The sequence below is a fragment of the Prionailurus bengalensis genome, chromosome E3 (assembly GCF_016509475.1).
Source record: "Prionailurus bengalensis isolate Pbe53 chromosome E3, Fcat_Pben_1.1_paternal_pri, whole genome shotgun sequence".
Classification (NCBI taxonomy): domain Eukaryota; kingdom Metazoa; phylum Chordata; class Mammalia; order Carnivora; family Felidae; genus Prionailurus; species Prionailurus bengalensis.
The window spans coordinates 6,955,016-6,976,742 of NC_057357.1; the positions used below are offsets into that span (position 1 = coordinate 6,955,016).

At 50.3% G+C, this 21,727-nt stretch overlaps 1 protein-coding gene across 1 annotated transcript in view; it reads left to right on the forward strand.

Annotated features, from left to right (window-relative positions):
* The first annotated feature begins 1,265 nt into the window (after positions 1–1,265).
* LOC122471284 (myosin-16) overlaps positions 1,266–21,727 on the forward strand; it is a 61,026-nt gene continuing 40,564 nt past the window's right edge. The window contains exons 1-17 of the mRNA XM_043559683.1: positions 1,266–1,498; positions 3,958–4,101; positions 5,592–5,748; positions 6,370–6,397; positions 6,717–6,813; positions 7,574–7,666; positions 8,681–8,744; positions 9,323–9,421; positions 11,053–11,156; positions 11,962–12,100; positions 12,467–12,735; positions 14,386–14,556; positions 15,976–16,155; positions 17,814–17,940; positions 18,719–18,777; positions 19,900–19,987; positions 20,753–20,870. Of these exons, the coding sequence (XP_043415618.1) occupies positions 1,289–1,498; positions 3,958–4,101; positions 5,592–5,748; positions 6,370–6,397; positions 6,717–6,813; positions 7,574–7,666; positions 8,681–8,744; positions 9,323–9,421; positions 11,053–11,156; positions 11,962–12,100; positions 12,467–12,735; positions 14,386–14,556; positions 15,976–16,155; positions 17,814–17,940; positions 18,719–18,777; positions 19,900–19,987; positions 20,753–20,870 (2,147 nt within the window). The 5' untranslated portion in view covers positions 1,266–1,288. The remainder of the gene's footprint in view (positions 1,499–3,957; positions 4,102–5,591; positions 5,749–6,369; positions 6,398–6,716; positions 6,814–7,573; positions 7,667–8,680; positions 8,745–9,322; positions 9,422–11,052; positions 11,157–11,961; positions 12,101–12,466; positions 12,736–14,385; positions 14,557–15,975; positions 16,156–17,813; positions 17,941–18,718; positions 18,778–19,899; positions 19,988–20,752; positions 20,871–21,727) is intronic.

Consider the following 21,727-nt stretch of genomic DNA (forward strand, 5'->3'; position numbering starts at 1 on the left):
TCTAGATTTGGAGACCAAGAGGCCCCCACTTGACCCTAGGCTGGCCTTGTCTTAAGACAGGTAATCATTGAATCTGGGCAATTATTCTGAACCGAGTGTTTGCTTAGCATCTGGTGAAGCCTGTAGACTTCAGCTCACATTAGTGTTTTAAAATACATTTAGAAAAAAAAAAAAAACTACATAGGGTTACAAAGGAAACCCAATTGTATTAAAATACAGTTATCAAAATATTTAAAAGTCAATTTGTGATATAGTAATTAAAAGTACACTTCTGCATAAGTAGATTTAAATAGCAACTAACCGAGGGTCTAATAAAACCATAATTTCAAAGTTGAACTGAGGGTAAATACTATTTTGAGATGTCTGCAACCACGCTAAAATGAAAGGAGACTAGCTGTGCTTTCTGTTGGGGACAAACCCGACAGAAACTGTGTGACTGTGGTATTAATGTGGCTTGTGGCCTCTGCTCATACCTTAAGGGAAAGCGGAAACCAAGTAGTTATTGTTTTCCTGTCCCAATTTCATGGTTGAAATCCTTACTTTAAAATTTTTAAGGCTCTCATCTTCTCCTCCATAAAATGAGCTTCCTGATCCCTACCTCACAGCCCCGGTGTGAGGGGCATATGAGAGAGGCAGATACAGAAGTGTTTTGTGGTTGGTGGGGGGTAAGCAACTCTGTGGAGTTATTACCTCATTTCTTACTCTCAATTATTAAGACTTAATGGCACCAGGGCCCCTGGGTGGCTCAGTCGGTTAGGCGTCTGACTCTTGATTTTGGCTCATGTCACGATCTCGCAGTTTGTGAGATCAAGTGAGTGAGATCAAGATCGTACTCTCTTTCTCTCAAAATAAATAAACATTATAAAAAAATTTTTGATATTTATTTATTTTTGAGAGAGATTGACAGAACGCAAGCAGGGGAGGGGTAGAGAGAATGGGAGACACAGAATCCCAAGCAGGCTCCAGGCTCTGAGCTGACAACACAGAGCAGCCAGATGTGAGGCTTGAACTCATGAGCTATGAGATCATGACCTGAGCCGAAGTCAGACACTTAACTGACTGAGCCACCCAGGCACCCCATCAAAATAAAAAAAATAAATAAAAATTTAAAAACCTAATGGCAGCAAGACACCCAAAGTGACATGAGAGAAGCAGCCCCATCTCTCAGGGCACTCATTCCAGCCTACACATGAGCCTTGGCAAAGTGTCCTTGCTTTTCCAACAGCACCCTGGGAAGTCCTGGTTCCCTCCCTCGGTTCCTTCCCGCTCCTCCCTTAGCCAAGCCGCGATGCCTGGTGGATACAAAGGTGAATGTGGGGACGATGTGGACCCGATGCCCTTTCTGGCACCTCCCGAAAAGGAGAGGATAGAAGCCATGAACAAGCCCTATGACATCAAGAGGTCCTGCTGGGTCAAAGACGAGAAGGAGGGCTTCATCGCTGGGGAGATCCAGTCTGAACAGGGTGACCAGGTCACCGTGAAGACTGTCAACAACCAGGTGAGTGAGGAATAATCTCCAAGGATGAAACTTTGGGAGTGGCAGACACCCAGGTGCTGCTGTCCATGCTTCTGCTCAAGAGGCAGAGTGGAAAGAAGAGTAGATGCCTCTTGGGTCCTCTGTGCCGGGTACAAGTTCAGACTCAGCTGCACTCAGACTGTGGCCCTGGGCAAGACACTTCCCCTCTCTGAGCTTTGACTCTCTCCCAATAGAGACTCCAACATGGTAGGGCACATGGAAGTACTTTGTATGTTGCAATAGTCCATTTGTGCACCAGATCGTCAAGGGAGTTACTTACCTTCAAAGTCCCAAATGGTTTTCAAGTGAAGGAGTGAGAAGAAGCCATCAGCAGGTGCACTATGTGCCCATGATGGCTTGAGGAGTGTGGGACAGGCCCAGAACACCCTGGCTGGCCCCGGGGGCTCTCCAGCTGTGTGAGCATAGATGGTGGCTTCAGATCCCCTTGCTGCACGGTGGCAGTGTGCTGGAGCTGGTTTGTCCTAGCTTGTGAGGACACAATGCTAAAACTCCAGGGGCTTTGCAGCTGCATATTAAACATTTAGCAGCTTGATGTCAACAATGGCAGATGTATGTACACCATGGGAATTGACAAATGGTATAAATCAGGGATTTCTCCCCATCCCCACCCCCTGTATAGCTGGTTTACCAATACACCGCTCTCTCTGCTGTGTATGACATCACAGTCTCTCACAGTCTCTCACTGTGTCTGACTGGGGGAATGACTTGAGAGAATGGAAAGTTTGGTTAATTAAACCCCTACCCCACAGCAGACTCCCAGTGAGGCGCTGGACATTTTGTTTAATCCTTTCAAGAATCTTATGTAGTAGGATTTTAGGAGTTCCTATTTTGTAAAGGATCAAGGAAACCCTAGGTAACTTGCCCATAGTCACAAAGACAGCAAATGATGAACTCAGATTCAAGCCTAGCTGTATCTGGCTTGAACACCCGTATGCCCCCACACCACCACATCACCTCTCCATGGTGGGCTATGCAGCAGGAGCGTGAGGCGGTCTTTGGTCACGGTCGGGAATACATGAGACCAGAGACCTTGTGTGATCACAACTTGTGGCATCTGAGCCTCGTGCTTTGTTTTGCTTCCAGGGGAGTGCAGGAGGGAGATGAGGCCATCGCTGGGTTCAAGCGAGTTGGAACATGAAAGTCCAGCTCACTTCTCCAGAGAAACTACTTTGCAGCAGGGCAGAGCATTGCAGTGTTATAAGGAGAGTGTGGAGCCCCGGAGGCCCCTGTCTAGATACACGTTAAGGACAGCACGTAACTTCTGTGTGAATCCGCAGGTTTGGGACAGAAAGACTGACTCACCTGGCTTCTGAGATCAAGGCAAAGGCCTCTGTCCTGTGCTGGAGCTGAGAGAGAAGTGTCTGCCTGAGGGCGAGGCCCAGAGATCTGGGAACTCCGGGGAAATGGACTCTGAATAGAACCCAGCTTGATTTACTAGGGGGCGTGGGGACCATTAGTGGGTAGATTTTCCAGAACTGTCAAGGTTTCAAATTATCTGCCTATTGGACTCATAAATTATTAAAAGTCCCAGAAAGCCCAGTATGTGTTCAAGCCTCCCACGTCAGGCTGTAGCAGCTCAAAGATGTTTGTTTTCTGGATCACATGTCTTGAGCTTCGGTCCCAGAGGCTGGAACTTAAGAGCTGCTGCTAGTTTTCATTTACAGATTAAGAAATTGGGGCGCGGAGGGGGGACGGGATTTGCCTGCCATGCATAGGCGCTCCAGACTCCCAACCCTGTGCTATCCTCACCCTGACACATGTACTGCTCATCACTCATTGTTGTCTTTGTTTTTTTTTTTTTTGTTTTTTTTTTGTTTTTTGTTTTGGTCTTGTCTTGTTTGCTTGCTTGCTTTCAATTTTATCTTTCAAAGTGGCTTGGTGGATTGGTAGGAGCAGGGAAATGTCTTCTTCTTTTCTTTTTTTTTTTTTTTTTTTAATGAAAAAGTTCACTGCTGTTTAGAAACCACCACCAATTCCCAAGGCAGAGATCCAAGAATCACACCTCTGCAAAGTGTCCCTGGGATCAAAGAGCAAGTTCTGATCAGCTACCAGAATGGACTTGGTGGGAAGAGAAGCAGAGCCCAGAGGTGCTCTGAATTTAGGAATGGGACTTGATAGCTCATAAGGTATTTTAGACACTCCCACTTACGTTAATATAATTCTCACAGCAACCAGCTGAGGAAGCTTCTGTCATCCCTATTTCATAGGGGAGGCAGTTAGGGCTCATATGGCCTTGGAGGTCCCTCCTCAGCCCAAGCTGCCCGGTGATGGCTGGACCAGGAGTTGGGCGCAATGGTCACCTGACTCTAGCTCCTTCCAGGATACCAGAGAGTATGGGGTACGTTGTGCCAGGAGCCCATATGGCTGTTGACAGTACTATTTCCTAATTCCTGCTGCGTCTTGACACTCCCCTCACCCAGACTGTCACTGTGAAGAAGGATGATGTCCAGCAGATGAACCCGCCCAAATTCTACCAAGCCAACGACATGGCGGACATGACTTTCTTGAATGAGGCCAGCGTCCTGAACAACCTGCGCCAACGCTACACCAACATGAGGATCTATGTGAGTGTCTGGGGCTGGGGTTGGGGATGAGGGGTGACTGCGGATCTTCTGCCCCTCTCCTGATGGGAAGGGCACAGCTGCTCCTCTACCTTCCCAGCAACCAACACACAGTATGGCTCAGACAAGGGCACAGGGACCATGCTCTTGACACGTTAGAACTTCCACTCCAAGCCTTCGATGTCTCCGTGACGGTGCCATCTCATGGGCAGCTTAAATACCTTTTGCTGAGGTTGTTATCCAGAAGTCTTCCTCCCCACCACACCCCTGCAAACTCTCCAATCAAAACATCATTTACCCCCCTGATGACTTCACACAGCCTTGTTAGATGTCACCCTTTGTCCGTCCGTCTGTCCATCCATCCACCTGCTGTCTGCCTTACCCCCACCCTGAGACAGGGCTGGCGGGAAAGAGTGACTCAGCACCAGGAGTTCCAGGGTAACACACTGTGTGTCATACTCTCAACTCCTTAAGTGGGTTCTCTCTATCTCATCTTTGTTTCTCTTTCTTGGGATCACTTTCTATGTAATAAGATATCTTTTAAAACTCATTATGTATATCACAGCTATGCTAAGAAGAAGCTGGGGCAGGGTGGGTGTTTATTCCCATCTAGGCCGAAGTGGAAGATTTCAGTTCAACTGAAAAGAGGCACGGGGGCGGTGGGCAGGAGTATCAGGTTGATGTGAGTGTCCAGCAAGGAGAAGGATAGTTTGGGACTCATGGATGGGGACCCACAGATTTGGCCTCACTTATTCTGCCCTCACTTATTCTCCCCTCAGACAATTTCTTCTACTACCTCATTGGTTTTTCTGATTTTTTTTTTTCTTTTCAATGGGTTGATTTCCTTATAAAATTGCCTTATAATGAAAAGAGAAGCTGGCATCTCTTCTTAAGAGTAGATCAAACCCTGCTGTCCGCCAGGAGGGGTCGTGTCCACACAGGGAGCACTTCGCAGCTGTTAAAACACCACAGAGGTCTCTCTGTGAACACTCACACAAAACCTCCCAGATGTATTAAATGGAAAAAGCAAGATAGAGAACAGTATTATAGAGAGCTATCTTTTGTTTTAAAAACAAGAAGGGAGCAATAAGAATGTATCCCTGGGTTTGTATGTATATGCAACAGAAACCACAGAAGGCAGGTATTAGAAATTAACACCATGTTTACCTGTGTGTGGGAGGAGGAGGGGAGCAATGTGTGTTGGTGCGGGTGGGGGCGGGCTTTCTGCTGCCTATTTGTCATACGAATTACTATGTTATCTATCCAAATAATTAAACCAAAATAAAATGAGACACATATATATGAAAGAGAAAGATGGCTTTGCTTACTGAATAGACGCTCAGACATAGATTTTGCATCCAGAGGGGACACCATTGTATCCCTCTAGGCTGGCAGTGACCTCCAGCCAGGCTGCTCCAGGGCAGGCTAGGGCCTGGAAGGAAGAGGGCACCAGGAGGAAAGGCCAGCTAACTGTCTCCCTTCCCTCCCACCAGACCTATTCAGGCTTGTTCTGTGTGACAGTCAACCCCTACAAGTGGCTGCCCATCTACGGGGCCCGCGTGGCCAACATGTACAAAGGCAAAAAGCGCACAGAGATGCCACCCCACCTCTTCTCCATCTCTGACAATGCGTACCATGACATGCTCATGAGTGAGTGGGCTAGGGGCTGCCGGGGCTCTTGGGGTGGGCAACAAAAGTTCTTTTGCCACTGGCTCCAAATGCATGAGAACCATGGGCTACCCAATCCCAACCTGGACTCCATGCCACCTGCTGACGTTCTTTGCTAAAGTGCTGAGCAGCAGCATGTAATGCTAACACTGGGTACCAGGGCTCAGTGAGGGTGCTTGCCAAGTACTGGCCCTACCTCACACCCCATCTCATTTAAGCTTCACAAAACACACAGATGCCAGGTTAAGCGACTTGCCCAGAGTTCAAGCCAACACTTAACCATTCCCTGTAGGACTCTGGCATGTGGCACAGCGGCTGGTGAAGCAATTTCTGTTATGTTGCTAATGACTTGGTAGCTATCTATACGGGATGGGGCTGGTGGAAAGAGTGGCTGGTAAATTCTTGGCCCTTCTACAAACATGCATGCTAGAGAAGGGGACTCCACAGGATCTGGGGGCTTTGGCCTCTGCTGGTCACTGCAGCCCACCTCTAAGCTGGGTGGGATGCAGGGAGATGCAGACTGTTTGGCCAGGGCGATGTCAAATGTCTAGTTCCTAAGTGATTCCTAATTACATCTTCCTGTTGCCGTTTTCTTCCCTGCAGATCGTGAAAATCAGTCTATGCTAATCACGTAAGTGTCCCTTCTGTCTCTCGGTCTATATACATATAATTAGGTCTGTGTCTTACACATGTAATTAAGCCTTCTTAGAATTAATTGGTGGGACTTGGTATGGAGATCTGCAGGCTGTGAATGGGCTTAGCAGGACCTTAAGGCTGCACTTGTGAAACTGAGGTTGGGGGGCGGGGGGTCTGTGTCCCCACTCCCCCACCTTTGTGTCCCGGCTGAGGGATGAATCATGGCAACACTCAGCCTCCACCGCTTATTGCTTTGCTTCTCTGCAGCCAAGCCCCTCCTTGCACTTCACTCTGCTCCTATTATCCATTTGCAGTGGAGAATCCGGTGCTGGCAAGACTGAGAACACGAAGAAGGTCATCCAGTACTTTGCCAATGTCGGGGGAACTGGCAAACAGTCCTCGGATGGAAAGGTAGGGCTGATGGGCGGACTCAGAGTCTGTCACCCCAGCCCACCCTGTCTTCAGGCACACACAGCGGAGCACACACAGGGTGGCACACATAGGAGGCACACACAGGAGGACACACACAGGGGGACACACACAGGAGAGCACACATGCAGAGCCCATGTGACCCTCATAGGTGTCCTGGGGTTTGGGCCATTTTACAGAGGAGGAGGCATCTTGGAGAGAAGGGTAGGAAGGATCACATTGGGAGGAGGAGGCCGCAGACCTGGGCCTCCCCCTACAGGATGTATTCTGCTGCCCCCCCCCTTTATGTCTGTCCCCAGAGGGGTAGGTGGCAGAGCCATTTGTGCCTGGCAGGGGAGGATGGGGGACATCAGCTCCTCATCAGCTGCTTCCACAGGCCCCCATGGCCCCGGGGCCCAAGGAGCAATAGCCGGGCCAGGGGCAGCTACAAAAGCCGACAAAGGAAAGGCTCATGAGGAAGACCAGGGATGCCCAGGGAAGGGTTTTCAGGCTCACTCTGGAGTCTCTCCAGCACCAGCTAAGAATCAGGGCCTGTCATCTGACAGGTGGCCGTCCGGTGTCAGGGCCATAGGGGGATGGTCATCAGGGGGTGGCCCTCTTCACAGGTTCCTTCCTGCCCTGATTTCCAGGCCTCCCCAAGGCCATTCCCCTCCTGGTTCCCAGCTCACAAGCCAGAGTCATTTGAAAGCCCTGAATCCCCAGGCAGCACCCAACTTTGTGTGTGTGTCTCTCTCTGGGCCAGGGGTCCTTGGAGGATCAAATCATCCAGGCAAACCCTGTACTGGAGGCTTTTGGGAACGCCAAGACCATCAGAAACAACAACTCTTCTCGCTTTGTAAGTGTGAACAACAACAGTGGCCCCTGGGGGTGGTGGGACAGGTGCCATCACCCTATTCCAGGTAAGCAAATTGGGGCTGATTTAAGCATGCAAATGGAATGAGGCAAGTCACAGCATCTCCTTCCCAGAGAGTTTTAAGGCCTTATCTGTCAAGGTCTACATCACACATAGCCCACATCAGTACTGAAATCAAAGAGCTTGAATGCAGAGACTTGGTAACAGGGTGATGAGGGGCTGCGAAGTCAGACGGGGGAGCCAGAGATTCACAGCGGCTGGAAGCTGTGGACAGCTCTTCCCATCCCCCCAGCTGCAGACAACTCTGCCCATCCCCCTGCCGGAGGGATGCAGGAAGGGTGCCGTCCATCCGAAGGGCCCTGGTGGATTCTGGAACCAGCTCAGCTCTCTTGTGGGACCTCTACCGGGGCACTATGTGAGGGGCTTCCTTCCTGGTTCCCAATCTCCTGCTGGGGGGCCCCTCATTACCAGGGCGCTGGCGGGGAGCCTAGGTAAACAGGGCTGGGTAGGGAGGAAGTGGAGGCAGGTGAGGAATAGAGGTGAGCAGATGGGCCAGGAGGAGCAGAGGCGGAGACACAGAGAAGCCTCTTTCCAGGAGAATTTATTGGTGGTTCTGCCAAAGGGCAGGGAGAGGAATGTGGTGTCTCAATAAAGAGACTCAGTAGTGTGCCCCCCACGCCCGCTGGTCAAATTCTCACCATGCCTGCCTCTAAGCTGACTTTCCAGTGATCCCAGTCCCTCCTGCTGGTGCTCCTCTCCCCACAAATACCCTGTGGGGTTACCCCACGGACCTTAAATTTAGCTCCAAGCCCCATCTAACTCCTCTGCACGGGAAATCCGCGGCTCCACGTACAGCCATGTCTGGCCCAGTTACATTCCAAACAGCGCCCTTGGAACTCAGGGGGGCTGCCAGTGGGGGACTGTGGCCAAACCCGGCCCACGTGTTGGTCTAGCACCACACGCGTCCTCCCTCACGGCCCTTTCCTCCGTGCTCAGGGCAAGTTCATCCGAATCCACTTCGGAACTACAGGCAAACTGGCTGGAGCGGACATCGAGAGCTGTGAGTCAGGCCCCTTTGGAGGGTTCTTCCGGGAGGGACCAGCTGCATAGCATGTGGGGCCCGGGGTAAAATGAAAATGAGAGGCTCCTTTTTTAAAAAAAAAAAAAAGTATTTAAGAATTTGGGGTGCCTGGGTGGCTCAGTCGATTAAGCATCAGACTTCGGCTCAGGTCATGATCTCACGGTTTATGAGTTCGAGCCCCGCATCGAGCCCACTTTGGATCCTCTGTCCCCCTCTATCTCTGCCCCCCCCCAACTAGTTCTCTCTCTCTCACAATAAATAAACTTAAAAAAAAAGTTTTTAAGAATTTCAAAACAGCAACAGAGGAACATGAAACCAGGGCAGGGCCCATCTGAAGGCAGCCTGCTGTCTCATGCCCAGGGGGCTGGCCCTTCTCCCCCCGGGGGTCCCCTCCGTGGGCAGTGAGGCCCCCAGAAGCTGTGTCTGGGGTGGAGAAAATGGCCCCGGAGCTGGCTATCGCATGGGACTATACGGAGAGGGGAGCCCTTCTGCGATGGCACCCTGCACCCCAGACAGCATGGGTCTGTGTTCATGTTCCTGTACTTCCTCCTCTCCAGATCTCTTAGAGAAATCTCGTGTCATCTCACAGCAAGCAGCTGAGAGGGGCTACCACATCTTCTACCAGATTCTCTCTAACAAGAAGCCTGAACTTATTGGTAAAGATCGTGATGTCTGTCCACCTGCCCCTTAACTTGCTTCTCCTCTTGTTTCAGTAACAAACAGACTCCCGAACGCAGAGGGTCTGGTGCCATCCCTTGTGGTTCTGCATGAATTTCTTACAGTTGTGTGCATAGGCTACAGGGAACTTGCCTGAGGTTCTCCTCACATCTCCTCTTCACAACAGCCTCATGAGACTTAGCACCGCTGTTGGCCCATACCACAGACGGGGCTTTGGAATGCCTGCAACTCAGGGCCGAGACACAGACCTGAGATATCGGGCTTCCACCTGCTGCCTCTGGGCCCAGAGCTAGACAGGAGCAGAGATGTCAGCCCAGGACCGTTGCACATGCAATAACAAGAGGCTCCCCTCTAGGTGGACAGAGCCCACAGAGTGCATAGTCTGATGAGCAGAGTATACTCACTCACTCACCTAGATGCTCTTGTGCAGGCACCAACCTGCTCAACTGTTCATGGCAGACCTGCTCAGGGTATAAAGTCAGGGGAGAGATGAAGACTCACTCTTCCACACACACACACACCTTCTAACCCCACCAAAGACTAGGGACCTCTCCCCACTCACAAGTGGGCTTTATTTGTGTTGGACACACTGTCCCTTTTAATTAACGGACGGCATTTTGAAATTGGAAGACTTCACATAAAACAAAACAAAACAAACCACCACCCTTGGATTTGAGGCCACTGGCTTGTTGATAAACTCACAAGCGTGGGTAGTGTGCTCCATGAGGGGCAAGTCTTTCACTGACAACACTAGGGTCTCTGAACCAATGAGTGGAATTTGATAGTAATCCCTGTTGTAAGTAAAACAAGACAAAACAAAAACATCACCAACTTCTTGTTTCTCTGAAGTTATAGAAGATCCAGCAGCCATGGCCCTGCCCTCCCACACGGCTCCAATCAAGGCAGTCGGATGGTGGTGGCCCCTTCAGATGGGGCTCAAGCTCTCCTGGTTGCCACACTCCCCACCAAGCCCCACTGCATCCCTGACCCTCGAGCAGGGTGACCGCCCACATTTATCTTCCTTCTTGGGCTCTAGTTTTTCTCAACAGTAGAGATGTAGGAAAATTAAAGTATTTCTTGCACCAACGTCTCCTCCAAAAGCAGAAAAACAAAGACAGATCAAGAGGGGCACACATTTGAGGAAAAATCGAAGTGTGTATCTTTCTTTGTAAAAGCACAATCTTCATGCTTCTTACGTGCCAGTGATTGTTACTGCCCGCTGCAATCATTGTGTTACCTTCTGCCTTAGAATGTAAATGGCTTTTTCTAGGGGAGAGGAAGGGGAAAATAAATAGGAATTAATTTATTCCCCAAATATCTACAGGGCGCCCAGGAGGTGCCAGGTACTGGGCCAAATGATGGAGGACACAACCAAGTTCCCGAGACCCTCTTGCTATCCTAAAACTCCTCAAGTACCCTTTTCAAATCTCTCCATGACTCTGGGTGATCCCTGAGGGTAGGGATCATATCTTATTCAGCTCTGTAGCCCCATGATGCCCCCTGCATCATGCCGGGCACATGAGAGGCATTTAGGGGATACGGCTTAGAAAGGAAAGAGAAGAAAACCGCAGGTCACCAAGCTGCTAATCTGCTTTCCTGCTCTTGGCAGAGACTTTGCTGCTGGTCCCCAACCCTAAGGAGTACCACTGGGTGAGCCAGGGCGTCACAGTGGTGGAGAACATGGACGACGGGGAAGAGCTGCAGATCACAGACGTGAGTGGGTGGGCGTGGCCGGCACACCACAGGGACAGCCAAGACGGAAACTGTGGGGCCCTGCATGCGCTGCCACTGGAATTGGGGTGGGGCCACCCAGAGCAGCCAGGCAGCGGCCCAGATTCTCCCCCCGGGGGTCTCCCGGGCTGCAGCTGGCTCTTCTCTCCCGCCCATCACAGCAAGCAGAATTGAACTAGGATTCCACAGAACCTAAGGGGCCATCTGCTTCACGTCCTGGCTAGAAGTGACCCTCCAGTCTCTTAAGTTCCCACCGCACCCTCTCTCTCTCTCTCTCTCCTCTTCTCACTCCAAGCACCTGTAACTTCTGTTAGGGTATTTGTGTCCACTCTCCTCTTTGATGGTAGAATTGATTCGTGATGCATCTTGGCCTTTCCCTCTCCCAGGACCTAGCATGAAGCCTGAACAGTAATAATGATGGTAATAATAATGCCACCTCCAATGTGTTATTGTGTATCTAATTCTCACTGTGTGTGAAGTAATGGCCTAAACATTTACACATCATTTCAGTTTATCCTTATGACCACCTACTGTCCCCATTTTGCAGATGAGTAAACAGAGGCCGGGGAGGTTAGATAAACACAAATGACTATAGTGCACAGCATTTGGTCTGGGCTCCTGGGAGGAAAACAGACCTGTCTCTGGCCAGGGTGTGTCTGACCTCCAGAGCCCACACCGTATCGCAGTGGCCCATCAGGGCCAGCCCACAACTGCAGTGCCGTGGCCTCTGTTCTGTGGAACAAGAAGCCAGGAGTTTCTTGCCTTTCTCTTCCCTGTGGACTTGCAGGTTGCCTTTGACGTGCTGGGCTTCAGCGCCGACGAAAAGATTGGCATTTATAAGCTGACCGGGGGCATCATGCATTTTGGCAACATGAAGTTCAAGCAGAAGCCCAGAGAGGAGCAGGCTGAAGTGGACACCACGGAGGGTAGGTGTTTGGCTGTTCAGGGAGGAGGCAGCACCAGTGGCGGGGGCTCACAGATCTCTGAGGCTTTGTGAACATTTCAGAGACATGCTATAAACCAAGAATGTTCCTTGGATGTCCAGACATCAATAATCTCAGAGAGACAGGACAGAGAGTCAGAGCCATAGTTTCGGTTTCTTTACTCTGCTTTGCCACTTGACCTTGAGCGAGTGTGGAAACCATCTCAGACCTCTGTTTTCTCATTGGCAACACGGGGTCTCTGCCACCCTGCCCCCACCCCCTTCCCTAAACACAATAGATGGTGCCGGGCTTCTCCGGGGTAGGGCATCATCTTTCTTTCACTCGCCTGCTTTTTCTGTCCCTACTCAGTGGCTGACAAAGTTGCCCATCTCATGGGTCTCAATTCCGGGGAGCTCCAGAAGGGCATCACCAGGCCCCGGGTCAAAGTAGGCAATGAGTTTGTGCAGAAGGGCCAGAATATGGAACAGTGCCACAACTCCATCGGGGCTCTGGGCAAGGCCATCTATGACAAGATGTTCAAGTGGCTGGTGGTCAGGATCAACAAGACCTTGGACACCAAGATGCAGAGGCAATTCTTCATCGGCGTGCTGGACATCGCTGGCTTCGAGATCTTTGAGGTGTGCCTGCCCTGGCATTCTGTTTCTGCTTTGGGGTGGCCATTTTTCTTCTTTACCGTGGTTCTCTGGTTTCTCATCTCGGACCTGGGGCGGGCCAATCTCAGTTATTTGCTCTTTATTTATTTATTTATTTATTTATTTATTTAGAGGGGGAGGGAGGGAGAGAGCGAGTGAGCAAGCTAATGTACCAGCACAACACTGGTGACCTCTCACCTTTTTCCTACACAAGAGAGACTCGGGTCTCATCCCAGGCTAGTGCAGTGGGTCAGGAATATTTTAGCTTTGTAACTGAAGGCCGCATGATTAGGAGTCAGTCGATCTGGTTCTGGACTCAGGTTGGCCATCAACTAGCTATGTGGCCTTAGGAAAGTAGCTATCCCTCTCTGAGCCTCAGTTTTCTCAAGTCTAAAATGAACCAACGGGGAGAGATGATCTACAAAGTCCATTTCACTCCACTATCCTATTATTTTAAGAATTTCTACTGGCCACAGATGGATTTAAAAAAAAAAAAAGCTTACTCCAATTTCTTTCAGGCTCTAAAAGGCTAATTTGGCTGCCGTTTCCAAGAGAGTCATTTAATTTCGTAGGTAGAAGGAGGCTTAGAGTTTCTGGACTGTGCTCCCTGGTATCCTGGGGAGCCTCTGAGAGCCAGCAGGGGAGGGACGAGAGGAAGGGAGGATGACATGTGCCAACAGCAAAGTGTGTGCTATAGACAAACAGGGTTCGAATCCCATCTTGGGCCACTTCCAAGCCGTGTGCCTCTGTTTCTCCACGTATTAATGGGGACACTAATCATTCTTGCCTCGTCAGGTTTCAAGCAGAGGCATCTCAGTGCAGGGTCTAGCACGTGTGTGTGCTCTGGGACTACAATGGCACCTCTGCTTTAGCCTGGGGTTTCATCAAGAGAAAGCACTCTCTGGTTTTTTGTTAAAGGCTTGTAAACCCCTCAAGCCCTTTCATCCTACAGATGAGGATTAAAAAAACTACACACACAGAGAGAACTGTCCAAAGGCACACAGCAGGGCAGAATCCATAAAGCCTCTCAAATGATTTCTATCCTGGAAAAAAAAAAAATGATTCTTCCCGCAATGATTTTCTTTTTCTTTCTTTTTTAAGTTTATTTATTTTGAGAGAGAGAGAGAGAGCCCAAGCAGGGGAGGGACAGAGAGAGGGAGAGAGAATCTCAAACAGGCTCCGCACTGTCAGTGCACAGCCTGATGTGGGGCTCAAACTCACGAACTGTGAGATCATGACCTGAGCTCAGATCAAGAGTCGGACGCTTAACCAACTGCACCACCCAGGCGCCCCTCCATAATGATTTTCATTAACTACAGGAGACGGCATCCAAGGTTTGGGCGCCCCCTGTCCTCCCCTTCCCTCCTACTTCCCTCTGCCCCCCCCTGCCCCCACCCTCCTCTGCAGGTGCTAAGCTGCTCTATGCCTTTGCAGGGGATGGTCACCGAGAAGGGCTTCTTGCAGGGCTGATGCAGCACCGTCCCGGGGTCGGCATTCAGGCATCTGGGCAGTGCCTGACGCTAGTTGGCCCTCGGCAAATTTGAGCTCTGCTTGTCACTTGTCCCTCAGTCCCGGCCCCCGGGAGGCTCTGTCTGGGTCCCGGCTGACACTCTGCTCTCTGCCCTCCCTCCTCAGTTCAACAGCTTCGAGCAGCTGTGCATCAACTTCACCAACGAGAAGCTGCAACAGTTCTTCAACCACCACATGTTCGTGCTGGAGCAGGAGGAGTACAAGAGGGAGGGCATCGAGTGGGTCTTCATCGACTTTGGCCTTGACCTGCAGGCCTGCATTGATCTCCTGGAAAAGGTAACTCGCTGCTCAGAGGAGGGGCTTCAAGAGAGAGGCCAGGACCCTGATCAGGGCTTGCCCCTCAGAAGGGGACTTCACGGGGACCCGCAGGGAAGTGACACCAGCAACACCACTAATGACCTTGGTTGGTCTGACCTCTAGCTTCCTCTCTGCAAAATGGGTACAACAGTGATTGCAATGGTCACCATTAGTTGGGCTGTTGTATGCCTCAACTCATTGGATCATCACAAGCTACCATATATATGGCAGGGTGTGTGTGTGTGTGTGTGTGACACAATACAACCATTTCACAGATGGGAACATTAAGGCACAGAGAAGGGAAGAAACTTGTCCAAGATTATACACCCTGTGAATGGCACAGTCAGGTTCTAACCCAGACAACCTAATCGCCACCCCTGTAGTCACACCATCAGGAATGTCCTAGCAAATGGCCTAGTTCAAGAATATATACTGTTCAAGCAAATGCAGAAAAGGGACAGGAAAAGGACATTGACAGGACAGATGACAAAATGTGAACAGTCTGTTCATAGTATTGTATCAATGTTAATTTTCTGGTTTTCATTGTCGTTACCAAGGTTGCATTAACATTTGGAGAAGCTGAATGAAGGACGTGTAGGAATGCTCTGCACTCTTTTGCAAGTTTAAAATTATTAAAAAGTAAAAATTTAAGAGATAGGAGAAAGAATATATGTTGTCTCTGAGACTCAGCCTAGGGGTGAGAAAGCAGGCTGGGGTCCCCGATGTGAGCGCAGCCTCAACCTCCCAGGAAAAGAGTCTCCCCAAACAGGCTGCACACACAATCCACCTGTCCTCTAACACCGACAAATACCCCCCTGTCCGGCTGTCACAGAGCCTGAAATGTCCCTCATGTTTGAGCTTTGGGGTTAAGCACTGCCCTCTTCTAGAAATTTTTAGAAATCCAGACCCTCCATAGATATTAAGTCACTGACAGTTTTATGAGCTCCCATGTGAGCTCTCCTCTTCTGTGAGAAGAACCATATGTGGTTCTTGGTAGCCGGGAATGTCACGGAGGGCAGGAGCGGATAACAGAGAATTAAATGCAGAGAGGACGGGTGTCACTGATTTCACCATTTCCCTGAGGGCCAAGGCTGCCTGGCACCACTGTTTGGGAGGGATTAGCATTTGGGGAGCTAAGTAGCCCTTTCAGACTTCCATCTCCCCTTCTGTTAGACTCAATGAATTCTAGTCTCTTTCAAGTGTAAATGGCCTTGGCATTCGAAGACCAGACCTTGGAGCAGCTTCACCGTTCCTGGGGGTCTATGCCCAGAGTTCTGCTTCCTGGCTGGCCACGCGGGTGTCTGGGGCGCCCCTCCCACCACCCCCAGGCCAACACCTGAGTGGCCCCATTGGGGTCCTATGGCCTCCTCTAACAACATCCACCGCTCTTCCTTCTAGCCCATGGGCATCTTCTCCATCTTGGAGGAACAGTGTGTCTTCCCCAAGGCCACCGACGCCACCTTCAAGGCGGCCCTGTATGACAACCACCTGGGAAAATCCAGCAACTTCCTCAAGCCCAAGGGGGGCAAAGGCAAGGGGCCCGAGGCCCACTTCGAGCTCGTCCACTATGCAGGCACTGTGAGTACCCTGTTGGCGCCTCCTGCGGCCATCTATCTTCTTGCTGCAGGCGGCTCTGGCTATTGTAGGTCCTTCCTGCCGTGACCTTGCTGAGGCTTCCTGCCTCCAGCTGGTGCAGCGGCCATAGAACAGGGTGATCAGCTCAGTGAAATGACCCCTGACTCATACTTCCTCATCACTTCTCCCTCTGAGAAATCCAAAGCAATCCAGCCAAGGATGCCTGCCAGGGAACCGCCAGCAGTTCACCTGCCAGGGCCACACCATTGTTTGCAGCCCTTGGTTTGACAGCTGCACTTAGATCTTGGACAGAATTTACAACACGTGCAAAAAAGGGAAAAAAGTCCACGAGCCTATCAATTATCCCCCAATGTATTAACTTACCCTTCTGACGGCTCATGGCCACCAAAGCAACAAAACGACATCTCTGGAGTGGCTTTTTCACTCATGACAAACTTAGTCCTTGGGGAAGAGGGAATTAGCTTCTTATTTGAATAACTGATAGGGGAGACCACGTTTGTTCAGCCAGCTCTTGAGAATGTGTTTTATTTCCCTGCGATTTGCGGTATTACTGTAAACGCCCGTGCTCCCTGTTACCACTGGAGTTTGTTGAGCTTCTGTGGGTTTAACTGCAGGGAAACAGCAGCCTTAGCACAGAGCTGTCAGGAAAGCTGCTCTTGGATCGGGCATCGGGGCCAGGATTTTATGACCTCATCAACCATAACAATGCCAATTACTTGCAAAATGAATTATGCCAACAAGTAGAGTAAACAGCAGCTTTGGAGGCCGAATGCAGTGCTCCGCCTCACCTCCCACGATGAAATGAGAGGGCTCTCTATTGATAGCAATGGGATATTCAAAGTCTAATGGGACCCATGCACCTCCAAGAAGGCTCTAAAGTAAGGCCAGCAGGTGATGAATGTCTTTATGCTCTACAGGGGAAGGAAAGCCCAAAGGTTTCTGCTTCTTATCTGTTTTCCTCGGTTCCCTACGCTCAGTGGAAGAATTTGAAATGCGCCTTCCTCTTTGCCTCCCCAGCTAGGGCCACGTAGCAAAACAGGAAATAGAAATTAATGGATGTCCAGTTAACTAAACACATGGATCCTAGGTGTGGCTGGATGGAGCCCCCCTTCCACCAGGCAATGGCCAAGGGATGTGTGCCCTTGAGCAAGGGGAGACTAGACACCCTTGTAGGGAGCTCTTCATGTAGCTCAGGATTTCCCTGGTCGAGGCCAGTCAGTCAGAGCAAGGGCTGAGCCTGGAAGAAGATCAACCCACCTGGGTAGAAAAAGAGCCAGGAGGTCAGGGAGGCTCAGAGTAGCCAGCCGAACCAGACTTGCAAGAGGAGGTCACACCCTGACAGAAAGTAGCTGGGGAGTCCTGTTTTGTGGGGAAAGCTCAGAGACAGGGTGACCTAAACAGGCAAACTGCAAATGCCCATGAAAGCAGATAATGGGGACTCCACCTCTTACTGTGGTTCAGGGACATCCCAGGACTCCAGGAAAGTCATCAGGTCAAGAGCTGAAGCCCCAGGAGATGGGGTTGGAGGTTGATCTTGGGAACCCAGAGCAGGCAGAACCTGTAGGTAGAGGTTCTGGCCGTGGGACCCAAAAGGTGGATGCTAGACCTGGAAGGTAACCACTGGCGCTTGTCCCCTCCAGGTGGGTTACAACATTACAGGATGGCTGGAGAAGAACAAAGACCCCCTGAATGAAACAGTGGTGGGCTTGTTCCAGAAATCATCCTTGGTGCTACTGGCCCTTCTCTTCAAAGAAGAGGAGGCTCCAGGTACGAATGACCCCTTGTTGTGTCCAGTCCCCCTGTGCTGATGCCCTTTAGTGGCCAAAATGGAAACAAGGAAACAAAACTCACCGTATTCAACTCCTGCAAAGTGGATGAATGGGTGACAAGTTACTTGAGGGAGGCCATGGATGACAGTGCAGTGGAGAGGTGCGCGTGCATCCTGCGAGAGCTTCCGTCAACTGTACTGCCCGCTGGGCCCGTGTCACCTCTGGGTGGAGCAATACTGCTTTGGAAGAGTGGATGCCCAAATGCGTGTGCTTATTTTCTGCTCCCTGCTCTCCTCTGTCTGAGGCTCAGACCAAGCCCAGCCCTGCCTCCTACCCAATCGAGGTCATGTGGCCCACAGGGAACGGCCTGGATGGGAGCTGCCCAAGGTGGCTGCCACTCAGTGGGGCAAGAGCTGCAAATTTCCTTGAATTCATTGACGTTTTCACCACCAACGTGCAATGCCTCCAGATGGTCTGCAGGCTCTTCTTCCTGCCCAGGCAATGGGAACAGTTTGTCCCTATGTGTAGCCCTAAGTCACAAAGGGCTACACCCTTTCCAGAGAGCATAGCGCTCCTTTTGACCATTAGACCATGGTCATCCCACTCAACCCTTCCCTGGTAGATGTCCTTTTCCTGGTGTGAGGGCCCCCACCTCACCTATTCCTAAGAAAAGCCTTTTTAAACCAGAGAATGTGTCTCCTCGACATGGAGCACTGAATGGGGTTGCCTGTCTCCATGCTGCGTTTTGACATGAAACGTGTGTTTTTCTTCCTCAGCTGGAAGCAAGAAGCAGAAGAGGGGGTCTTCCTTCATGACAGTCTCCAACTTCTACAGGGTGAGTAGGGGCTGCCCCAGAGGCCACTGTGCATCCAGTGAACCCTCCTTTCCACTGAACACTCCCTTCTAATGGTGTGGTGGTCTGGCTTCCACCTCCCAGCCCAGGACAGGATGAGTTCATTTCTATGCCTATGGTTGCCTCTTCCATGTAAGGAGTCTGTTTCCTTCCAAAGGGGTCACAGAACCACAGGACCTCAGAGCAGAAAAGACCCTTAGAGATGGTTCAGTCCAATCACATCATTTCGGACTGAAACCCAGGGAGTAGCATCATTGGAGATATCAGTGCCTAAGATCTTGAGCCCCAGAGTTGGCTGGCAGATCCTCTGGGCCGGTCACAACTTCCACAGATTTGGGGCATTACTGGGGATACGTTCCAAAGTGCAGAAAGGCAGCCAATACGGAGATGTGGCCCGAAGAAAGATTTCAATATTTGCCAAGGATCTAGCCGCCTGGAAGCGGAGTGGGCTACCTCATTGGAGGAATCCAAGCAGAGGAGGAGGGAGCCTCCATAGGGAGGTTAACAACGGGCAGGGCTTCGTCCTCACAGGCACTATGGTTCCTTCTAGTATGGAGACTCTATGATGAGCCAGCGCTGAATCAAGAAGGGCCCTGCTTATTGAAAACCACGTCACCTTGGGCAAGTCCCTCTGAGATGACAGACGGCCACTGCCCAATATGCCATCCATGATGGTAGCCACTAGCCACACATGGCTAGTGAGTGCTTGAAAAGAGGCTGGTGCAGCAGAAGAACTCAATTTGAATTTACATTTTAACTTAATTAATTGCACTCTAGGGGCACCTGGTGGCTCAGTCGGTTAAGCATCTGACCTTAGCTCAGGTCATGATCTCACAGTTTGTGGGCTCCAGCCCCGTGTCTGGCTCTGTGCTGATAGCTTGGGGCCTGGAGCCTTGCTTTGGGTTCTGTGTCTCCCTCTCTCTCTGCCCCTCCCCTGCTCACGCTCTGTCTCTCTCTCAAAAGTAAATAAACATTAAAAAATTTTTAAAAAGACATGAATTAGTTGAAATCTAAATAAAGACCTGTCCTGAGCATCGGTATCCTGCAACACCAACACTGAGCTTATTAACTCAGTCTTTCTTCTCCTTTTTCCTCCACCCCCAGGAGCAATTGAATAAGCTGATGGCCACCCTCCACAGCACGGCTCCCCATTTTGTCCGCTGCATTGTGCCCAACGAGTTCAAGCAATCAGGTACATCATGGGGACATGTCTCCCTGCTGGAAGTCCTCAGGCTCTGTGAAGTTAGTGTTTGCTTAAACTACATACCCTTTCTTGTTTTTAGCATAGTGAACACGTAGAGAGCAGTTTAGTATTTTTGAAACCTTATGTATTGTTTCTCTTCTTTGCCAACCTCTCCTCCCACCAATTTTTCAAACTTGGGACAGTTTTGACCCAATGAAACAATAACCGTTAATAGCTAATGTTTGTTGCACACAAACTGTGAGCCAGGTATAAATGAAATCCACTTTTTAAAAATTTTGTAATGTTTCTTTATTTTTGAGAGAGAGAGAGAGTGAGAGAGAGACAGAGGATTCGAAGCAGGCTCTGCACTGTCAATGCAGAGCCCAATGTGGGGCTTGAACTCACTAACCGTGAGATCATGACCTGAGGCGAAGTCGGACACTTAACTGACTGAGCCACCCAGGTGCCCTGAATTAAGTTCACTTTTAATCATGAGGGATGACTAGGGCACAAAATGGGGCACTGAAAGGATCCCCCAAAATCATATTCTAGCTGTTTTGGAAAGCGAAAATCATGTTCTGGCTGGGTGAGAACCAGCTAGAAGTCATACTCAGGAGGGCCTTTGGTCTTGGCTGAATTGTGGGGCCCTGCATGCAATGACGGGAGGAGACTGGGGTTGACAATACAGACGTTCAGTTAGCTTTCTGCAGTGACAAGGAGTGGCCTGTGCCACCCTAGAACACTGACTACATCCTGCACCCTCCCTCTTGGCAGGCGTGGTGGACGCCCACCTGATCATGCACCAGCTGGCTTGCAACGGAGTCCTGGAAGGCATCCGTATTTGCAGGAAGGGCTTCCCAAACAGGATGCAGTACCCAGAGTTCAAACAGAGGTGAGTGACGTCTTCCTGATAGCCTGAGTACAGTTCTCAGTTTCCAGGGATGGACTGATTGATAAATATAGTCCTGTTGTAGCAGATGCTACGGGTACGATGACGGCAGCTCACTACCTGAGTACACCTTGGCCTGACTTTCAACTGCCAGAACCTGCATTTCTGTGCCTGAGGGCTTTCTCTGGCTCTTGAACCAGCTTTGTTACTTGGCAGGCTGAAAGTCTCAGGAATTAATGCCTTCCCCAGGAGCGGCCCATAACCAATGACTTACAGACAACTGGCATATCAGTATTTCAATTCCCTCACTCTTCTGGTGGGCTAACTATGAGTGAGGCTCCCAGATAAATGTCTAACAACAGGTTCTCCAGGTTACATTTTTAAAAAATAATAAAAATTAAGAAATTAAAAAGCCCTGATTTGTAGTGTCTTTAGATTTCCATGGTGTAAACACTCCCATGGCTGATTTCGAGCCAAGCGATGTGACACCAGTGAATGTGGGGTTGGGGAGAGATTCACCCAATTGGCTCTTGCCGGCCGGTAGGAGTTGGTCTCAGCACACCACTGTTCCCAGTACCCCCTAGCAACATTAATCCCCAGCTGCCCATTCTGATAACTGACCTGATAACATGCCTCTTATTGACTGCCCTGTCCCCCTCCCCAAATCTGCCATCCCCCAAGTAAACTATTTGCATGTGGATACCTTGTCCCAGGGTCTGCTTCTGGGGGAACCCAAAGTAACACCTCCACCTTTGGGATTATTTCCCTTCTACCCACTCCCTACATGCTAGAACATAGGACCACAGGTTGATGGACAAGTCATTAGAGGTCATCCTGTCCAAGCCCACTGAAGGCTCTAA